This window comes from Coregonus lavaretus, assembly GCF_964263955.1.
Source record: "Coregonus lavaretus genome assembly, chromosome: 19".
NCBI lineage: Eukaryota > Metazoa > Chordata > Actinopteri > Salmoniformes > Salmonidae > Coregonus > Coregonus lavaretus.
The window spans coordinates 47804949-47823976 of NC_140006.1; the positions used below are offsets into that span (position 1 = coordinate 47804949).

General features: G+C 52.1%; 1 protein-coding gene across 1 annotated transcript in view; it reads right to left on the reverse strand.

Annotated features, from left to right (window-relative positions):
* zfyve9a (zinc finger, FYVE domain containing 9a) overlaps nt 1-19028 on the reverse strand; it is a 53456-nt gene that overhangs the window by 3241 nt on the left and 31187 nt on the right. The window contains exons 11-18 of the mRNA XM_084182821.1: nt 15673-15897; nt 15141-15223; nt 11087-11191; nt 9224-9374; nt 2288-2368; nt 1832-1997; nt 327-357; nt 100-276 (exon numbers count right to left, since the gene is read on the reverse strand). Of these exons, the coding sequence (XP_084038947.1) occupies nt 100-276; nt 327-357; nt 1832-1997; nt 2288-2368; nt 9224-9374; nt 11087-11191; nt 15141-15223; nt 15673-15897 (1019 nt within the window). The remainder of the gene's footprint in view (nt 1-99; nt 277-326; nt 358-1831; nt 1998-2287; nt 2369-9223; nt 9375-11086; nt 11192-15140; nt 15224-15672; nt 15898-19028) is intronic.

Sequence of the window (19028 nt, forward strand, 5' to 3'; positions counted from 1 at the left end):
ATGTCTGCCCCTGCACATTTTTTGATTTAAAAAACCATTTCTGATTTGCCATTCAAATAATTTCTGGTGTGGCCAGACCGTGATGACCCGAGTCCGTACCTGGTCAGACTCGAGGGTGACCCGTAGGCCCAGTTTAGCCATGCCATCGTCCTTCAGCAGTTTGAGGTGCGGGCACAGCGCCACACAGAATGCCCTCGCCACGTTCTCCGTCAGGCGGCTGTGGTCAGCAGGGTCGCTCAGACCGTTAGGCTGGTCGTCACTCTGGACGAAGAAGACCTAAAAGGGGCAAAAATCATAAACGTTGCAGATTTGTCTTGAGCGGAGACATGAGAATGGGTCGTATTCAGTAGGGCACACCTTTTTTTTTGTAAAACATTTTGAAACAAATTTAATTGCACATTTCTTATCGGACAAGATCAGGTAGTGCCTCCCCGTTTCAGAATGAACCCAGGTGTTGTTTAGGAGGGTGACATCACGGACTGAACCCAGGTGTTGTTTAGGAGGGTGACATCACGGACTGAACCCAGGTGTTGTTTAGGAGGGTGACATCACGGACTGAACCCAGGTGTTGTTTAGGAGGGTGACATCACGGACTGAACCCAGGTGTTGTTTAGGAGGGTGACATCACGGACTGAACCCAGGTGTTGTTTAGGAGGGTGACATCACGGACTGAACCCAGGTGTTGTTTAGGAGGGTGACATCACGGACTGAACCCATGTGTTGTTTAGGAGGGTGACATCACGGACTGAACCCAGGTGTTGTTTAGGAGGGTGACATCACGGACTGAACCCAGGTGTTGTTTAGGAGGGTGACATCACGGACTGAACCCAGGTGTTGTTTAGGAGGGTGACATCACGGACTGAACCCAGGTGTTGTTTAGGAGGGTGACATCACGGACTGAACCCAGGTGTTGTTTAGGAGGGTGACATCACGGACTGAACCCAGGTGTTGTTTAGGAGGGTGACATCACGGACTGAACCCAGGTGTTGTTTAGGAGGGTGACATCACGGACTGAACCCAGGTGTTGTTTAGGAGGGTGACATCACGGACTGAACCCAGGTGTTGTTTAGGAGGGTGACATCACGGACTGAACCCAGGTGTTGTTTAGGAGGGTGACATCACGGACTGAACCCAGGTGTTGTTTAGGAGGGTGACATCACGGACTGAACCCAGGTGTTGTTTAGGAGGGTGACATCACAGACTGAACCCAGGTGTTGTTTAGGAGGGTGACATCACGGACTGAACCCAGGTGTTGTTTAGGAGGGTGACATCACGGACTGAACCCAGGTGTTGTTTAGGAGGGTGACATCACGGACTGAACCCAGGTGTTGTTTAGGAGGGTGACATCACGGACTGAACCCAGGTGTTGTTTAGGAGGGTGACATCACGGACTGAACCCAGGTGTTGTTTAGGAGGGTGACATCACAGACTGAACCCAGGTGTTGTTTAGGAGGGTGACATCACGGACTGAACCCAGGTGTTGTTTAGGAGGGTGACATCACGGACTGAACCCAGGTGTTGTTTAGGAGGGTGACATCACGGACTGAACCCAGGTGTTGTTTAGGAGGGTGACATCACGGACTGAACCCAGGTGTTGTTTAGGAGGGTGACATCACGTACTGAACCCAGGTGTTGTTTAGGAGGGTGACATCACGGACTGAACCCAGGTGTTGTTTAGGAGGGTGACATCACGGACAGGGGGGGGGAGTTTTAAATAATACACCTACTTTAAATGTCTTCTAAACATCTTTCATAGATGGATATTAAGGGAGGGAGACACTAGGAGTTTAGAGGTTTCCCTTCTTCCTCCTTTCATCATTCATTTCCTCACCCCTTATTGAAAAAGGAGTGATCGTCATCTATCCACTGTATGTGAACATGTTCCTGGGTGTCCTGCTGGTCTGCCCGGCCACAGGTGATACTAAAGTCCTTCATGTCCCTGAGGGCTTGCCGTAGAGCATCCATGGTCTCTGCTGTGATCTGCACCATCACACCATCTACAGGGGGAACAACAGATGTGTGTGTATATATATAACACCATCACACCGTACACACCTGTAGACAGCAGACTACCTAACACGGGGTTTCCCAAACTCTGTCCTGGGGCCCCCGCTGGGTGCACGTTTTGTTTTTTGCCCTAGCACTAAACAGCGGATTCAAATAATCAAAGTTTGATGATTGGTTGATATTTTGAATCAGCTCTGTAGTCCTATGGCAACAAATCAGAGGCGATAAATAAAGTTCAATTGAAATGCAGTCTCTAATTTGGAGATATTGTTGATGTTACCTTCCACAATGCTGGTCTTGGCCAAGTATCCAGAGGCTGCCTTCAGAGAACCACTGAACACAAAGAAGCAGGCGCCGGTCACTGGAAGAAATAAACTTGAAATATTGAATTTAATCACAAAGAAATTCAATTGTAAGCTATCTGAAGGCTGCGATTCCATCCATGGCTTTGTTAGTCCAGTCGACAGACTATGACTTGACTCCCCACGTTGTGTGTGTGTGTGTGTGTGTGTCTGTGTCTGTGTCTGTGTGTGTGTGTGTGTGTGTGTGTCTACCTTTGCGTGGTTGGTGGTGAATGCTGATGGCCTGTGTGTGGTTGGTGGTGAATGCTGATGGCCTGTGTGTGGTTGGTGGTGGATGCTGATGGCCTGTGTGTGGTTGGTGGTGGATGCTGATGGCCTGTGTGTGGTTGGTGGTGGATGCTGATGGCCTGTGTGTGGTTGGTGGTGAATGCTGATGGCCTGGGTCTGGTTGGTGGTGGATGCTGATGGCCTGTGTGTGGTTGGTGGTGAATGCTGATGGCCTGGGTCTGGTTGGTGGTGGATGCTGATGGCCTGTGTGTGGTTGGTGGTGAATGCTGATGGCCTGGGTCTGGTTGGTGGTGGATGCTGATGGCCTGTGTGTGGTTGGTGGTGAATGCTGATGGCCTGGGTCTGGTTGGTGGTGGATGCTGATGGCCTGTGTGTGGTTGGTGGTGGATGCTGATGGCCTGTGTGTGGTTGGTGGTGAATGCTGATGGCCTGTGTGTGGTTGGTGGTGGATGCTGATGGCCTGTGTGTGGTTGGTGGTGGATGCTGATGGCCTGTGTGTGGTTGGTGGTGGATGCTGATGGCCTGTGTGTGGTTGGTGGTGGATGCTGATGGCCTGTGTGTGGTTGGTGGTGAATGCTGATGGCCTGGGTCTGTGTGTGTCTACCTCTACGTGGTTGGTGGTGGATGCTGATGGCCTGTGTGTGGTTGGTGGTGGATGCTGATGGCCTGTGTGTGGTTGGTGGTGGATGCTGATGGCCTGTGTGTGGTTGGTGGTGGATGCTGATGGCCTTTGCGTGGTTGGTGGTGGATGCTGATGGCCTGTGTCTGTGTGTGTCTACCTCTACGTGGTTGGTGGTGGATGCTGATGGCCTGTGTGTGGTTGGTGGTGAATGCTGATGGCCTGTGTGTGGTTGGTGGTGAATGCTGATGGCCTGTGTGTGGTTGGTGGTGAATGCTGATGGCCTGGGTCTGGTTGGTGGTGGATGCTGATGGCCTGTGTGTGGTTGGTGGTGGATGCTGATGGCCTCTGCGTGGTTGGTGGTGGATGCTGATGGCCTGGGTCTGGTTGGTGGTGGATGCTGATGGCCTGTGTGTGGTTGGTGGTGGATGCTGATGGCCTCTGTGTGGTTGGTGGTGGATGCTGATGGCCTGGGTCTGGTTGGTGGTGGATGCTGATGGCCTGGGTCTGGTTGGTGGTGAATGCTGATGGCCTGTGTGTGGTTGGTGGTGGATGCTGATGGCCTGTGTGTGTGTGTACCTCTGTGTGGTTGGTGGTGGATGCTGATGGCCTGTGTCTGTGTGTACCTCTGTGTGGTTGGTGGTGGATGCTGATGGCCTGGGTCTGGTTGGTGGTGGATGCTGATGGCCTCTGTGTGGTTGGTGGTGGATGCTGATGGCCTCTGCGTGGTTGGTGGTGGATGCTGATGGCCTGGGTCTGGTTGGTGGTGGATGCTGATGGCCTGTGTGTGGTTGGTGGTGGATGCTGATGGCCTGTGTGTGGTTGGTGGTGGATGCTGATGGCCTGTGTGTGGTTGGTGGTGGATGCTGATGGCCTGTGTGTGGTTGGTGGTGGATGCTGATGGCCTGTGTGTGGTTGGTGGTGGATGCTGATGGCCTGTGTGTGGTTGGTGGTGGATGCTGATGGCCTGTGTGTGGTTGGTGGTGGATGCTGATGGCCTGTGTGTCTACCTCTGTGTGGTTGGTGGTGGATGCTGATGGCCTGTGTGTGGTTGGTGGTGGATGCTGATGGCCTGTGTGTGGTTGGTGGTGGATGCTGATGGCCTGGGTGTGGTTGGTGGTGGATGCTGATGGCCTGGGTGTGGTTGGTGGTGGATGCTGATGGCCTGTGTGTGGTTGGTGGTGGATGCTGATGGCCTGTGTGTGGTTGGTGGTGGATGCTGATGGCCTGGGTGTGGTTGGTGGTGGATGCTGATGGCCTGGGTGTGGTTGGTGGTGGATGCTGATGGCCTGGGTGTGGTTGGTGGTGGATGCTGATGGCCTGTGTGTGGTTGGTGGTGGATGCTGATGGCCTGTGTGTGGTTGGTGGTGGATGCTGATGGCCTGTGTCTGGTTGGTGGTGGATGCTGATGGCCTGTGTGTGGTTGGTGGTGGATGCTGATGGCCTGTGTGTGGTTGGTGGTGGATGCTGATGGCCTGTGTGTGGTTGGTGGTGGATGCTGATGGCCTCTGCGTGGTTGGTGGTGGATGCTGATGGCCTGGGTCTGGTTGGTGGTGGATGCTGATGGCCTGTGTGTGGTTGGTGGTGGATGCTGATGGCCTCTGTGTGGTTGGTGGTGGATGCTGATGGCCTGGGTCTGGTTGGTGGTGGATGCTGATGGCCTGTGTGTGGTTGGTGGTGGATGCTGATGGCCTGTGTGTGGTTGGTGGTGGATGCTGATGGCCTGTGTGTGGTTGGTGGTGGATGCTGATGGCCTGGGTCTGGTTGGTGGTGGATGCTGATGGCCTGGGTCTGGTTGGTGGTGGATGCTGATGGCCTGTGTGTGGTTGGTGGTGGATGCTGATGGCCTGGGTGTGGTTGGTGGTGGATGCTGATGGCCTGGGTCTGGTTGGTGGTGGATGCTGATGGCCTGTGTGTGGTTGGTGGTGGATGCTGATGGCCTGTGTGTGGTTGGTGGTGGATGCTGATGGCCTGTGTGTGGTTGGTGGTGGATGCTGATGGCCTGTGTGTGGTTGGTGGTGGATGCTGATGGCCTGTGTGTGGTTGGTGGTGGATGCTGATGGCCTGTGTGTGGTTGGTGGTGGATGCTGATGGCCTGGGTGTGGTTGGTGGTGGATGCTGATGGCCTGTGTGTCTACCTCTGTGTGGTTGGTGGTGGATGCTGATGGCCTGTGTGTGGTTGGTGGTGGATGCTGATGGCCTGTGTGTGGTTGGTGGTGGATGCTGATGGCCTGGGTGTGGTTGGTGGTGGATGCTGATGGCCTGTGTGTGGTTGGTGGTGGATGCTGATGGCCTGTGTGTGGTTGGTGGTGGATGCTGATGGCCTGTGTGTGGTTGGTGGTGGATGCTGATGGCCTGGGTGTGGTTGGTGGTGGATGCTGATGGCCTGGGTGTGGTTGGTGGTGGATGCTGATGGCCTGGGTGTGGTTGGTGGTGGATGCTGATGGCCTGTGTGTGGTTGGTGGTGGATGCTGATGGCCTGTGTGTGGTTGGTGGTGGATGCTGATGGCCTGTGTCTGGTTGGTGGTGGATGCTGATGGCCTGTGTGTGGTTGGTGGTGGATGCTGATGGCCTGTGTGTGGTTGGTGGTGGATGCTGATGGCCTGTGTGTGGTTGGTGGTGGATGCTGATGGCCTGTGTGTGGTTAGTGGTGGATGCTGATGGCCTGTGTGTGGTTGGTGGTGGATGCTGATGGCCTGTGTGTGGTTGGTGGTGGATGCTGATGGCCTGTGTGTGGTTGGTGGTGGATGCTGATGGCCTGTGTGTGGTTGGTGGTGGATGCTGATGGCCTGGGTCTGGTTGGTGGTGGATGCTGATGGCCTGGGTGTGGTTGGTGGTGGATGCTGATGGCCTGTGTGTGGTTGGTGGTGGATGCTGATGGCCTGGGTGTGGTTGGTGGTGGATGCTGATGGCCTGTGTGTGGTTGGTGGTGGATGCTGATGGCCTGGGTGTGGTTGGTGGTGGATGCTGATGGCCTGTGTGTGGTTGGTGGTGGATGCTGATGGCCTGTGTCTGGTTGGTGGTGGATGCTGATGGCCTGGGTGTGGTTGGTGGTGGATGCTGATGGCCTGGGTCTGGTTGGTGGTGGATGCTGATGGCCTGGGTCTGGTTGGTGGTGGATGCTGATGGCCTCTGCGTGGTTGGTGGTGGATGCTGATGGCCTGGGTCTGGTTGGTGGTGGATGCTGATGGCCTGGGTCTGGTTGGTGGTGGATGCTGATGGCCTGTGTGTGGTTGGTGGTGGATGCTGATGGCCTGTGTGTGGTTGGTGGTGGATGCTGATGGCCTGTGTGTGGTTGGTGGTGGATGCTGATGGCCTCTGTGTGGTTGGTGGTGGATGCTGATGGCCTGTGTGTGGTTGGTGGTGGATGCTGATGGCCTGGGTGTGGTTGGTGGTGGATGCTGATGGCCTGGGTCTGGTTGGTGGTGGATGCTGATGGCCTGGGTCTGGTTGGTGGTGGATGCTGATGGCCTGTGTGTGGTTGGTGGTGGATGCTGATGGCCTGGGTCTGGTTGGTGGTGGATGCTGATGGCCTGGGTCTGGTTGGTGGTGGATGCTGATGGCCTGGGTCTGGTTGGTGGTGGATGCTGATGGTCTGGTTGGTGGTGGATGCTGATGGCCTGGGTCTGGTTGGTGGTGGATGCTGATGGCCTGTGTGTGGTTGGTGGTGGATGCTGATGGCCTGTGTGTGGTTGGTGGTGGATGCTGATGGCCTGTGTGTGGTTGGTGGTGGATGCTGATGGCCTGGGTCTGGTTGGTGGTGGATGCTGATGGCCTGGGTCTGGTTGGTGGTGGATGCTGATGGCCTGGGTCTGGTTGGTGGTGGATGCTGATGGCCTGGGTCTGGTTGGTGGTGGATGCTGATGGCCTGGGTCTGGTTGGTGGTGGATGCTGATGGCCTGTGTGTGGTTGGTGGTGGATGCTGATGGCCTGGGTCTGGTTGGTGGTGAATGCTGATGGCCTGTGTGTGGTTGGTGGTGGATGCTGATGGCCTGGGTCTGGTTGGTGGTGGATGCTGATGGCCTGGGTCTGGTTGGTGGTGGATGCTGATGGCCTGTGTGTGGTTGGTGGTGGATGCTGATGGCCTGGGTCTGGTTGGTGGTGGATGCTGATGGCCTGGGTCTGGTTGGTGGTGGATGCTGATGGCCTGTGTGTGGTTGGTGGTGGATGCTGATGGCCTGGGTGTGGTTGGTGGTGAATGCTGATGGCCTGGGTCTGGTTGGTGGTGGATGCTGATGGCCTGGGTCTGGTTGGTGGTGGATGCTGATGGCCTGTGTGTGGTTGGTGGTGGATGCTGATGGCCTGTGTGTGGTTGGTGGTGGATGCTGATGGCCTGGGTCTGGTTGGTGGTGGATGCTGATGGCCTGGGTCTGGTTGGTGGTGGATGCTGATGGCCTGTGTGTGGTTGGTGGTGGATGCTGATGGCCTGTGTGTGGTTGGTGGTGGATGCTGATGGCCTGTGTGTGGTTGGTGGTGGATGCTGATGGCCTGGGTCTGGTTGGTGGTGGATGCTGATGGCCTGTGTGTGGTTAGTGGTGGATGCTGATGGCCTGTGTGTGGTTGGTGGTGGATGCTGATGGCCTGTGTGTGGTTGGTGGTGGATGCTGATGGCCTGTGTGTGGTTGGTGGTGGATGCTGATGGCCTGGGTGTGGTTGGTGGTGGATGCTGATGGCCTGGGTGTGGTTGGTGGTGGATGCTGATGGCCTGGGTGTGGTTGGTGGTGGATGCTGATGGCCTGTGTGTGGTTGGTGGTGGATGCTGATGGCCTCTGCGTGGTTGGTGGTGGATGCTGATGGCCTGTGTGTGGTTGGTGGTGGATGCTGATGGCCTGGGTGTGGTTGGTGGTGGATGCTGATGGCCTGTGTGTGGTTGGTGGTGGATGCTGATGGCCTGTGTGTGGTTGGTGGTGGATGCTGATGGCCTGTGTGTGGTTGGTGGTGGATGCTGATGGCCTGGGTCTGGTTGGTGGTGGATGCTGATGGCCTGGGTCTGGTTGGTGGTGGATGCTGATGGCCTGTGTGTGGTTGGTGGTGGATGCTGATGGCCTGTGTGTGGTTGGTGGTGGATGCTGATGGCCTGGGTGTGGTTGGTGGTGGATGCTGATGGCCTGTGTGTGGTTGGTGGTGGATGCTGATGGCCTGTGTGTGGTTGGTGGTGGATGCTGATGGCCTGGGTCTGGTTGGTGGTGGATGCTGATGGCCTGGGTCTGGTTGGTGGTGGATGCTGATGGCCTGGGTCTGGTTGGTGGTGGATGCTGATGGCCTGGGTCTGGTTGGTGGTGGATGCTGATGGCCTGGGTGTGGTTGGTGGTGGATGCTGATGGCCTGGGTGTGGTTGGTGGTGGATGCTGATGGCCTGGGTCTGGTTGGTGGTGGATGCTGATGGCCTGGGTCTGGTTGGTGGTGGATGCTGATGGCCTGGGTGTGGTTGGTGGTGGATGCTGATGGCCTGGGTGTGGTTGGTGGTGGATGCTGATGGCCTGGGTGTGGTTGGTGGTGGATGCTGATGGCCTGGGTCTGGTTGGTGGTGGATGCTGATGGCCTGGGTGTGGTTGGTGGTGGATGCTGATGGCCTGGGTCTGGTTGGTGGTGGATGCTGATGGCCTGTGTGTGGTTGGTGGTGGATGCTGATGGCCTGTGTGTGGTTGGTGGTGGATGCTGATGGCCTGGGTCTGGTTGGTGGTGGATGCTGATGGCCTGTGTGTGGTTGGTGGTGGATGCTGATGGCCTGTGTGTGGTTGGTGGTGGATGCTGATGGCCTGTGTGTGGTTGGTGGTGGATGCTGATGGCCTGTGTGTGGTTGGTGGTGGATGCTGATGGCCTGTGTGTGGTTGGTGGTGGATGCTGATGGCCTGTGTGTGGTTGGTGGTGGATGCTGATGGCCTGTGTGTGGTTGGTGGTGGATGCTGATGGCCTGTGTGTGGTTGGTGGTGGATGCTGATGGCCTGTGTGTGGTTGGTGGTGGATGCTGATGGCCTGTGTGTGGCTGGTGGTGGATGCTGATGGCCTGTGTGTGGTTGGTGGTGGATGCTGATGGCCTGGGTGTGGTAGTTTCCGTCGTCGTTCTGAACACACACCAGGTGGGAGTCGGCCTGCTCGTTAAAACACGCCCCCATGGCCAGGACGTGTTCATTGGACTTGTTCATGGCCTTCATCAGCTGCAGGGAATATAAAGACTTGTTCATAGCCGGGTAATAGTCTGTTCATAACTTGGTAATAGCCTTCATCAGCTGGGGCAGACAATGTGGTTGTGTCATTAAAGGTCCAATCCGTAACTTCAACAGTCCTGGGCCTGGTTTATAATGCTTAGTCTATAATAATGCACTAAATCACAGATTTTACACATTGTACACACGTTAGGCTACAGAGCCAGAGTCCGGACGAATCCGATCGAACATCTCTGGAGAGACCTGAAAATAGCTGTGCAGCGACGCTCCCCATCCAACCTGACAGAGCTTGAGAGGATCTGCAGAGAAGAATGGGAGAAACTCCCCAAATACAGGTGTGCCAAGCTTGTAGCATCATACCCAAGAAGACTCGAGGCTGTAATCGCTGCCAAAGGTGCTTCAGCAAAGTACTGAGTAAAGGGTCTGAATACTTATGTAAATGTGATTTCAGTTTTTAAAAACCTGTTTTTGCTTTGTCATTATGGGGTATTGTGTGTAGATTGACGCAATATATATATTTTTTTGGATCAATTTTAGAATAAGGCTGTAACGTAACAAAATGTGGAAAAAGTCAAGGGGTCTGAATACTTTCCGAATGCGCTGTATATAATAGTGATTATAAAAGTTACCTTATCATATAGCAGGTGTTTATATAGTAGTGTCATAATGCTACCCCATCAGCATAGCAGGTATTTTAATGGTAGTGTATTCGGTCTCTGTTGTCATTCAGTTAAGCCTACACTCGATTTAATTTCAATATGATTGAAATTGGCCTATAGCCTACTGTTTATATTTTGATGCAGTCATCACGGTTTTCATTTGAAGCATATTTGTATATATACACGTCGCTTGTTTGTAACAATTGCAAAAGACACAGGCAACTTTATATTTGTAGTCACCCTTTGCTCTGAAGTTATCGGATGTCACAGAGAGACTGATAAACCATGTGATTCTGTTTACATTTACATCATTCAGCAGACCGCTCTTATCCAGAGCGACTTGAGGTAGGCGTTTAGATTACGAGTGTTTTCAAGTGCAACGTTAATAACTATGATTTTGGGAAACAGCTCGTAGATTTAACGACGCTTTTGGGAAACCCGGGCACTGAAGAGTTGTGATCAGGAGGCCGCTAGTTGTGACAAAGTTATCTGTTCAGTACACCAATGTGGTAACATAATCCTTACGGTTGAAGTTTCCACAAATCAGTTCCAGTTCTTTTTAGATGAAACATTTTGATGAGGTAGATTGAGGAAAATACAATAATGGAGAAATCCTGGTTATCTTGGTCTATGTGACTGACTGACTTCCTCATTTCTCCTGTCGTTCACATGGCAGAAATAAAAGTGAGAATCTGGAGCGTTTTAGTCACCGACTGTGTGAAAGCTCTCATGCTGTCTGTTGTCAAACGGTCCAATCACTGGGTTCCCATCTGTTAGGGTGGCAGTAGCCAAGCAGATAAACATTTCCAAACCTTACAGGAAGTTAAGTCTTCTGTACCACACAGAACATATTGGTTATACTAAACCAGTATCACTGAAGGCAGGTCCAGACCCGAATCAGTGAAGTGAAAACGGAACGATATTCAGTGTGGATTCCAGGCCGACTACTACATAGGGTTGGTTGTCTCTGGTTTGGGACCGTGGTGACCTAGTGATTGGCAGAACCCCTCGCTAGGAAGCAATATGATTGGTTGAGAGCCTCACCTCGTCGTATCGGTTGCCGGGGATCTTGATGCAGGTCTTCCTCGTCTCCATGTCCACCACCAGGCCCTTCACCACGGGCAACGTGTACTGGTAATTACGGAAGTCCTGTAGGTACATTACATTTTATAGACCCTTTAATCAACCAATCAAATGTATTTATAAAGCCCTTTTTACATCAGCAGATGTCACAAAGTGCTCTACAGAAACCCAGCCTAAAACCCCAAACAGCAAGCAATGCAGATGTAGAAGCACGGTGGCTTGGAAAAACTCACTAGAAAGACAGAAACCTAGAGAGGAACCAGGCTCTGAGGGGTGGCCAGTCCCCTTCTGGCTGTACTGGGTAGAGAGGAACCAGGCTCTGAGGGGTGGCCAGGCCCCTTCTGGCTGTGCCGGGGGGAGATTATAACAGTACATGGCCATGAAGGCCAGATGGTTTTTCAAGATGTTCATAGATGACCAGCAGGGTCAAACAATAATAATCCCCACGGGTAGGGCTGTTGCAGTGACCATATTACCATTATCGTCACACCGGCAATCATGAACGCAGTAAAAATTCCACGTGACCGTTGAGTCACGGTGATCTCCTCTTATGGACTCTGGACATGCGTTGGTAGAACCCAACTCACTAACAACCAATAAGGTCCGAATGTAGGAACTCAGCGCTCTATTGTCCCTCTGACCACTCTGACATGAATGCAAATGCAATCAAAAAAAATCACATCAAACACTTATCAAAACAGTATCTGCTTTTAAAATCCATCAATTTGAAGAAAAATAAGTTAAACAGCAGGTTGAAACTGAGTGTAAAACATGGTCATTGTAGATGTCGTTTCAAAAGCCTAACAACGAAATGAACAGCGCTTTCTAAGGTGATGATTAATGCAAAACACCCATATGCATATTAGAGTTTATGCATATTCATAGGCTTATGAGCCCAAGCTAAAAAATAAAATAAAATAAAAACAGTGGGGTACATCACTGGGGCCAACCTTCCTGCCATCCAGGACCACTATGGCCAGTCCATCAGTGGGGCCAACCTTCCTGCCATCCAGGACCACTATGGCCAGTACATCACTGGGGCCAACCTTCCTGCCATCCAGGACCACTATGGCCAGTACATCACTGGGGCCAACCTTCCTGCCATCCAGGACCACTATGGCCAGTACATCACTGGGGCCAACCTTCCTGCCATCCAGGACCACTATGGCCAGTACATCACTGGGGCCAACCTTCCTGCCATCCAGGACCACTATGGCCAGTACATCACTGGGGCCAACCTTCCTGCCATCCAGGACCACTATGGCCAGTACATCACTGGGGCCAACCTTCCTGCCATCCAGGACCACTATGGCCAGTACATCACTGGGGCCAACCTTCCTGCCATCCAGGACCACTATGGCCAGTACATCACTGGGGCCAACCTTCCTGCCATCCAGGACCACTATGGCCAGTACATCAGTGGGGCCAACCTTCCTGCCATCCAGGACCACTATGGCCAGTACATCACTGGGGCCAACCTTCCTGCCATCCAGGACCACTATGGCCAGTACATCACTGGGGCCAACCTTCCTGCCATCCAGGACCACTATGGCCAGTACATCACTGGGGCCAACCTTCCTGCCATCCAGGACCACTATGGCCAGTACATCACTGGGGCCAACCTTCCTGCCATCCAGGACCACTATGGCCAGTCCATCACTGGGGCCAACCTTCCTGCCATCCAGGACCACTATGGCCAGTACATCAGTGGGGCCAACCTTCCTGCCATCCAGGACCACTATGGCCAGTACATCACTGGGGCCAACCTTCCTTCCATCCAGGACCACTATGGCCAGTACATCACTGGGGCCAACCTTCCTGCCATCCAGGACCACTATGGCCAGTACATCACTGGGGCCAACCTTCCTGCCATCCAGGACCACTATGGCCAGTACATCACTGGGGCCAACCTTCCTTCCATCCAGGACCACTATGGCCAGTACATCACTGGGGCCAACCTTCCTGCCATCCAGGACCACTATGGCCAGTACATCACTGGGGCCAACCTTCCTGCCATCCAGGACCACTATGGCCAGTACATCACTGGGGCCAACCTTCCTGCCATCCAGGACCACTATGGCCAGTACATCAGTGGGGCCAACCTTCCTGCCATCCAGGACCACTATGGCCAGTACATCAGTGGGGCCAACCTTCCTGCCATCCAGGACCACTATGGCCAGTACATCAGTGGGGCCAACCTTCCTGCCATCCAGGACCACTATGGCCAGTACATCACTGGGGCCAACCTTCCTGCCATCCAGGACCACTATGGCCAGTACATCAGTGGGGCCAACCTTCCTGCCATCCAGGACCTTTACATTTACATTTTAGTCATTTAGCAGACGCTCTTATCCAGAGCGACTTACAGGAGCAATTAGGGTTAAGTGCCTTGCTCAAGGGCACATCGACAGATTTTTCACCTAGTCGGCTCGGGGATTAGAACCAGCGACCTTTCGGTTACTGGCACATCGCTCTTAACCACTAAGCTACCTGCCGCCTCTATACCAGGCGGTGTCAGAGGAAGGCTCTAAAAATTGTCAAAGACTCCAGCCACCCTAGTCATAGACTGTTCTCTCTGCTACGGCACGGCAAGCGGTACCGGAGCCCCAAATCTAGGTCCAAAAGACTTCTCAACAGCTTCTACCCCCCAAACCATAAGACTCCTGAACAGCTAATCAAATGGCTACCCGGACTATTTGCATTGTTTATTGTGATGGTGTACATTCAATTAATGTATTATACTTTTTTTAAATGTAGATGTTCCAAATGTGCACATCAGCGGCTTGTATGCCTGGAGGCCTGGAGGCCTGTATGCCTGGAGGCCTGTATGCCTGGAGGCCTGGAGGCCTGTATGCCTGGAGGCCTGGAGGCCTGTATGCCTGGAGGCCTGGAGGCCTGTATGCCTGGAGGCCTGTATGCCTGGAGGCCTGTATGCCTGGAGGCCTGTATGCCTGGAGGCCTGTATGCCTGGAGACCTGGAGGCCTGGAGACCTGGAGGCCTGTATGCCTGGAGGCCTGGAGGCCTGTATGCCTGGAGGCCTGGAGGCCTGTATGCCTGGAGGCCTGGAGGCCTGGAGACCTGGAGGCCTGGAGACCTGGAGGCCTGTATGCCTGGAGGCCTGGAGGCCTGTATGCCTGGAGGCCTGGAGGCCTGTATGCATGGAGGCCTGTATGCCTGGAGGCCTGGAGGCCTGTATGCCTGGAGGCCTGGAGGCCTGTATGCCTGGAGGCCTGTATGCCTGGAGGCCTGTATGCCTGGAGGCCTGTATGCCTGGAGGCCTGGAGATGCAAAATGTGTTTATGGTAATTAACGGTCAATTACCGTGAGACCGGCAGTCTTTTGCATGACAATAACCGCCACAGCCCTAACCATGGTCCTCTGTAGCTCAGCTGGTAGAGCACGGCACTTGTAACGCCAAGGTAGTGGGTTCGATCCCCGGGACCACCCATACACAAAAAAAAAAAAATGTATGCACGCATGACTGTAAGTCGCTTTGGATAAAAGCGTCTGCTAAATGGCATATTATTATTATTATTATGGTCAACGTGTACTGGTAGTTACAGAAGTCCTGTAGAGTAAAGTAATAACATTATATTACATTAAAAACTCTGTTAGCCTGGTCCCAGATCTGTACGTGGTGACCAGACTATTTAAACTCTGTTAGCCTGGTCCCAGATCTGTACGTGGTGACCAGACTATTTAAACTCTGTTTGCCTGGTCCCAGATCTGTACGTGGTGACCAGACTATTTAAACTCTGTTTGCCTGGTCCCAGATCTGTACGTGGTGACCAGACTATTTAAACTCTGTTAGCCTGGTCCCAGATCTGTACGTGGTGACCAGACTATTTAAACTCTGTTTGCCTGGTCCCAGATCTGTACGTGGTGACTGCCTGATCCCAGATCTGTACGTGGTGACTGCCTGATCCCAGATCTGTACGTGGTGACTGCCTGATCCCAGATCTGTACGTGGTGACTGAATGAGTAATACAGCAGAAGTGAAGCTGTGATTCTTACCACTAGCAGTGTCATGATGGTGTGACCCGTCTCTCCAAACAGGGGTTTTCTGAACCGCACACTGAAGAGAGGGCAGGGGTAGACTAAAACATACAACCACCAGGTTCAGGCATGAAACGGAAAACATTTAGAAACGGAACAATCACATCAGAGTTGCCAGTACATTACAAATTGTGCCCAGCCCAAAAAAATATAATACAATCTAAACTAAATGCAACCCAACCATACCCAACCCAGCCCAACCATACCCAACCCAGCCCAACCATACCCAACCCAGCCATACCCAACCCAACCATACCCAACCCAGCCATACCCAACCCAACCCAGCCATACCTAACCCAACCATACCCAACCCAACCCAACCCAACCCAGCCATACCCAACCCAACCATACCCAACCCAACCCAACCCAGCCATACCCAACCCAACCCAACCCAGCCATACCCAACCCAACCCAGCCATACCCAACTAAACCATACCCAACCCAACCATACCCAAAGCTAACCCAAACCAACCCACCCCTCCGTACTCACATCTGTACTCGGCGCCCAGCCGCAGCATGAGCCTGATGGGGAACGCCTTGGCCCAGGGGGTCTCCCACTTCTGCAGCAACACCCCAAACAGGTAGGGGGGGTTGGGGAGCATCAGGTCCTGGAGGGCCTGGAAGGACGGGGAGACGTAGAGGAACCCTCCGTGCTCCCTGCTGCCCAGGAAACTCTGGGTGAAGAACGAGTGGCCCAGGTGGGTCAGGACGTTACCTGGAGGGGAAGATAAGAACATTGGTTAAAAGAAGGAGGAGAGGAAAGGAAAGGGGGGGGAGAGTTTGAGTGTTAAAACACCTTTTATTTGTGGCGCAGCGGTCTAAGGCACTGCATCGCAGTCTGTGGCTGTGTCCCAGCCGGCCGTGACCAGGAGCCCCATGGGGCGGCGCACAATTGGCCCGGCGTCGTCCGGGATAGGGAAGGGTTTGGCCGGAGGGATTTCCTTGGCTCATCGTGCTCTAGCGACTCCTTGTGGCGGGCCCGGGCGCCTGCAAGCTGACGTCGGTCGTCAGTTGGACGGTGTTTCCTCCGACACATTGGTGCGGCTGGCTTCCGGGTTAAGCGAGCTTTGTGTCAAGAAGCAGTGCGGCTTGGCAGGTCATGTTTCGGAGGACGCATGGCTCTTGACCTTCGCCTCTCTCTCGGGGAGTTGCAGCAATGAGACAAGATTATAACTACCAATTGGATATCATGAAATTGGGGAGAAAATATATTTTTAAAAAAAAAAGTGTATTTAGCAATTAAGGAGTGAATACAGAGCTCACAGCTTCAATGGTCTTTAATTAGTGAATACAGAGCTCACAGCTTCAATGGTCTTTAAGGAGTGAATACAGAACTCACAGCTTCAATGGTCTTTAAGGAGTGAATACAGAGCTCACAGCTTCAATGGTCTTTAAGGAGTGAATACAGAGCTCACAGCTTCAATGGTCTTTAAGGAGTGAATACAGAGCTCACAGCTTCAATGGTCTTTAAGGAGTGAATACAGAGCTCACAGCTTCAATGGTCTTTAAGGAGTGAATACAGAGCTCACAGCTTCAATTGTCTTTAAGGAGTGAATACAGAGCTCACAGCTTCAATGGTCTTTAAGGAGTGAATACAGAGCTCACAGCTTCAATGGTCTTTAAGGAGTGAATACAGAGCTCACAGCTTCAATGGTCTTTAAGGGGTGAATACAGAGCTCACAGCTTCAATGGTCTTTAAAGGAGTGAATACAGAGCTCACAGCTTCAATGGTCTTTAAAGGAGTGAATACAGAGCTCACAGCTTCAATGGTCTTTAAGGAGTGAATACAGAGCTTACAGCTTCAATGGTCTTTAAGGAGTGAATACAGAGCTCACAGCTTCAATGGTCTTTAAGGAGTGAATACAGAGCTCACAGCTTCAATGGTCTTTAAGGAGTGAATACAGAGCTCACAGCTTCAATGGTCTTTAAAGGAGTGAATACAGAGCTCACAGCTTCAATGGTCTTTAAGGGGTGAATACAGAGCTCACAGCTTCAATGGTCTTTAAAGGAGTGAATACAGAGCTCATAGCTTCAATGGTCTTTAAAGGAGTGAATACAGAGCTCACAGCTTCAATGGTCTTTAAGGAGTGAATACAGAGCTCACAGCTTCAATTGTCTTTAAGGAGTAAAGTACTGACACTGACCTGCATATTCAACCACTCCAGTACCCCTGCACATTGAATAAGGTACTGGGACTGACCTGCATATTCAACCACTCCAGTACCCCTGCACATTGAATAAGGTACTGGGACTGACCTGTATATCCAACCACTCCAGTACCCCTGCACATTGAATAAGGTACTGGGACTGACCTGCATATTCAACCACTCCAGTACCCCTGCACATTGAATAAGGTACTGGGACTGACCTGTATATCCAACCACTCCAGTACCCCTGCACATTGAATAAGGTACTGGGACTGACCTGTATATAAATCCATTGAAAGCAGGTGGTTCCACACTGGTGTGGTTCCTGAGTTAATTAAGCAATTAAAACATCCCATCATGCTTAGAGTCATGTATAAAAATGCTGGGCAGGCCGTTATTTTGGCTACCATGGCTATGCCCCCATAGGATGGCAATGCCCCCATCCACAGGGCACGAGTGGTCACTGAATGGTTTGATGACCATGAAAACTATGTAAACCATATGCCACGGCCGTCTCAGTCACCAGATCTCAACCCAATTCAACACTTACGGGAGATTCTGGAGCGGCGCCTGAGACAGCGTTTCCTACCACCATCAACAAAACACCAAATGATGTAATTTCTCGTGGAAGAACGATGTCGCATCCCTCCAATAGAGTTCCAGACACTTGTAGAATCTATGCCAAGGCGCAGTGAAGCTGTTCTGGCTCGTGGTCGCCCAACGCCCTGTTAAGACACTTTATGTTGGTGTTTCCTTTATTTTGGCGGTTACCTGAATATCGAACTTTCTTGTGTGTTTTTATTAGTTTATTCTATTTCCTGTTATTATCTATATCATCATTACTAATCACTGCATTGTTGGGAAAGAGCTTTCAAGGTAAGAATTTCACTGTACTGTTTTACACCTGTTGTATCCTGTGCAAGTGGCAAATAAACTTTGAAACTTGAAACTAACTGTGAGGGTAACCTGGCTGGGAAGGATCAACTCAACTATGTGGACCTCTAGATCTACCAGCACATTTTCCCCCATGTGAGCCTCCTGGCAGAGCTGTTTAATATAATCTTAAGTAGGCCTCCTGGTTGAGGTAGCATACTGGTCTTATTATACCTGTGAAGGCCTCCTGGTAGAGCTGTAAAATGTCTTAGTAGGCCTCCTAATGGTGGTATTTGTCGTATTTTACCCATGACGGCCTCCTGGTGGAGGTAGGGCCTCCTGATTGAGTTATATTACACTAACCTGTGAGGGCCTCCTGGTGGAGGTATGTTAAACTAACCGGTGAGGGCCTCTTGGTAGAGGTATGTTAAACTAACCTGTGAGGGCCTCCTGGTGGAGGTATTGTAAATTAACCTGTGAGGGCCTCTTGGTGGAGGTATAGTAAATTAACCTGTGAGGGCCTCTTGGTGGAGGAATATTAAACTAACCTGTGAGGGCCTCTTGGTGGAGGTATATTAAACTAACCTGTGAGGGCCTCCTGGTGGAGGTATATTAAACTAACCTGTGAGGGCCTCTTGGTGGAGGTATATTAAAAGTTTTAGAACACCTACTCATACAAGGGTTTATACAAGAAGTGTTAAACAAATCAAAATATATTTTATATTTGAGATTCTTCAAGTAGCCACCCTTTGCCTTGATGACAGCTTTGCACACTCTTGGCATTCTCTCAACCAGCTTCACCTGGAATGCTTTTCAAACAGTCTTG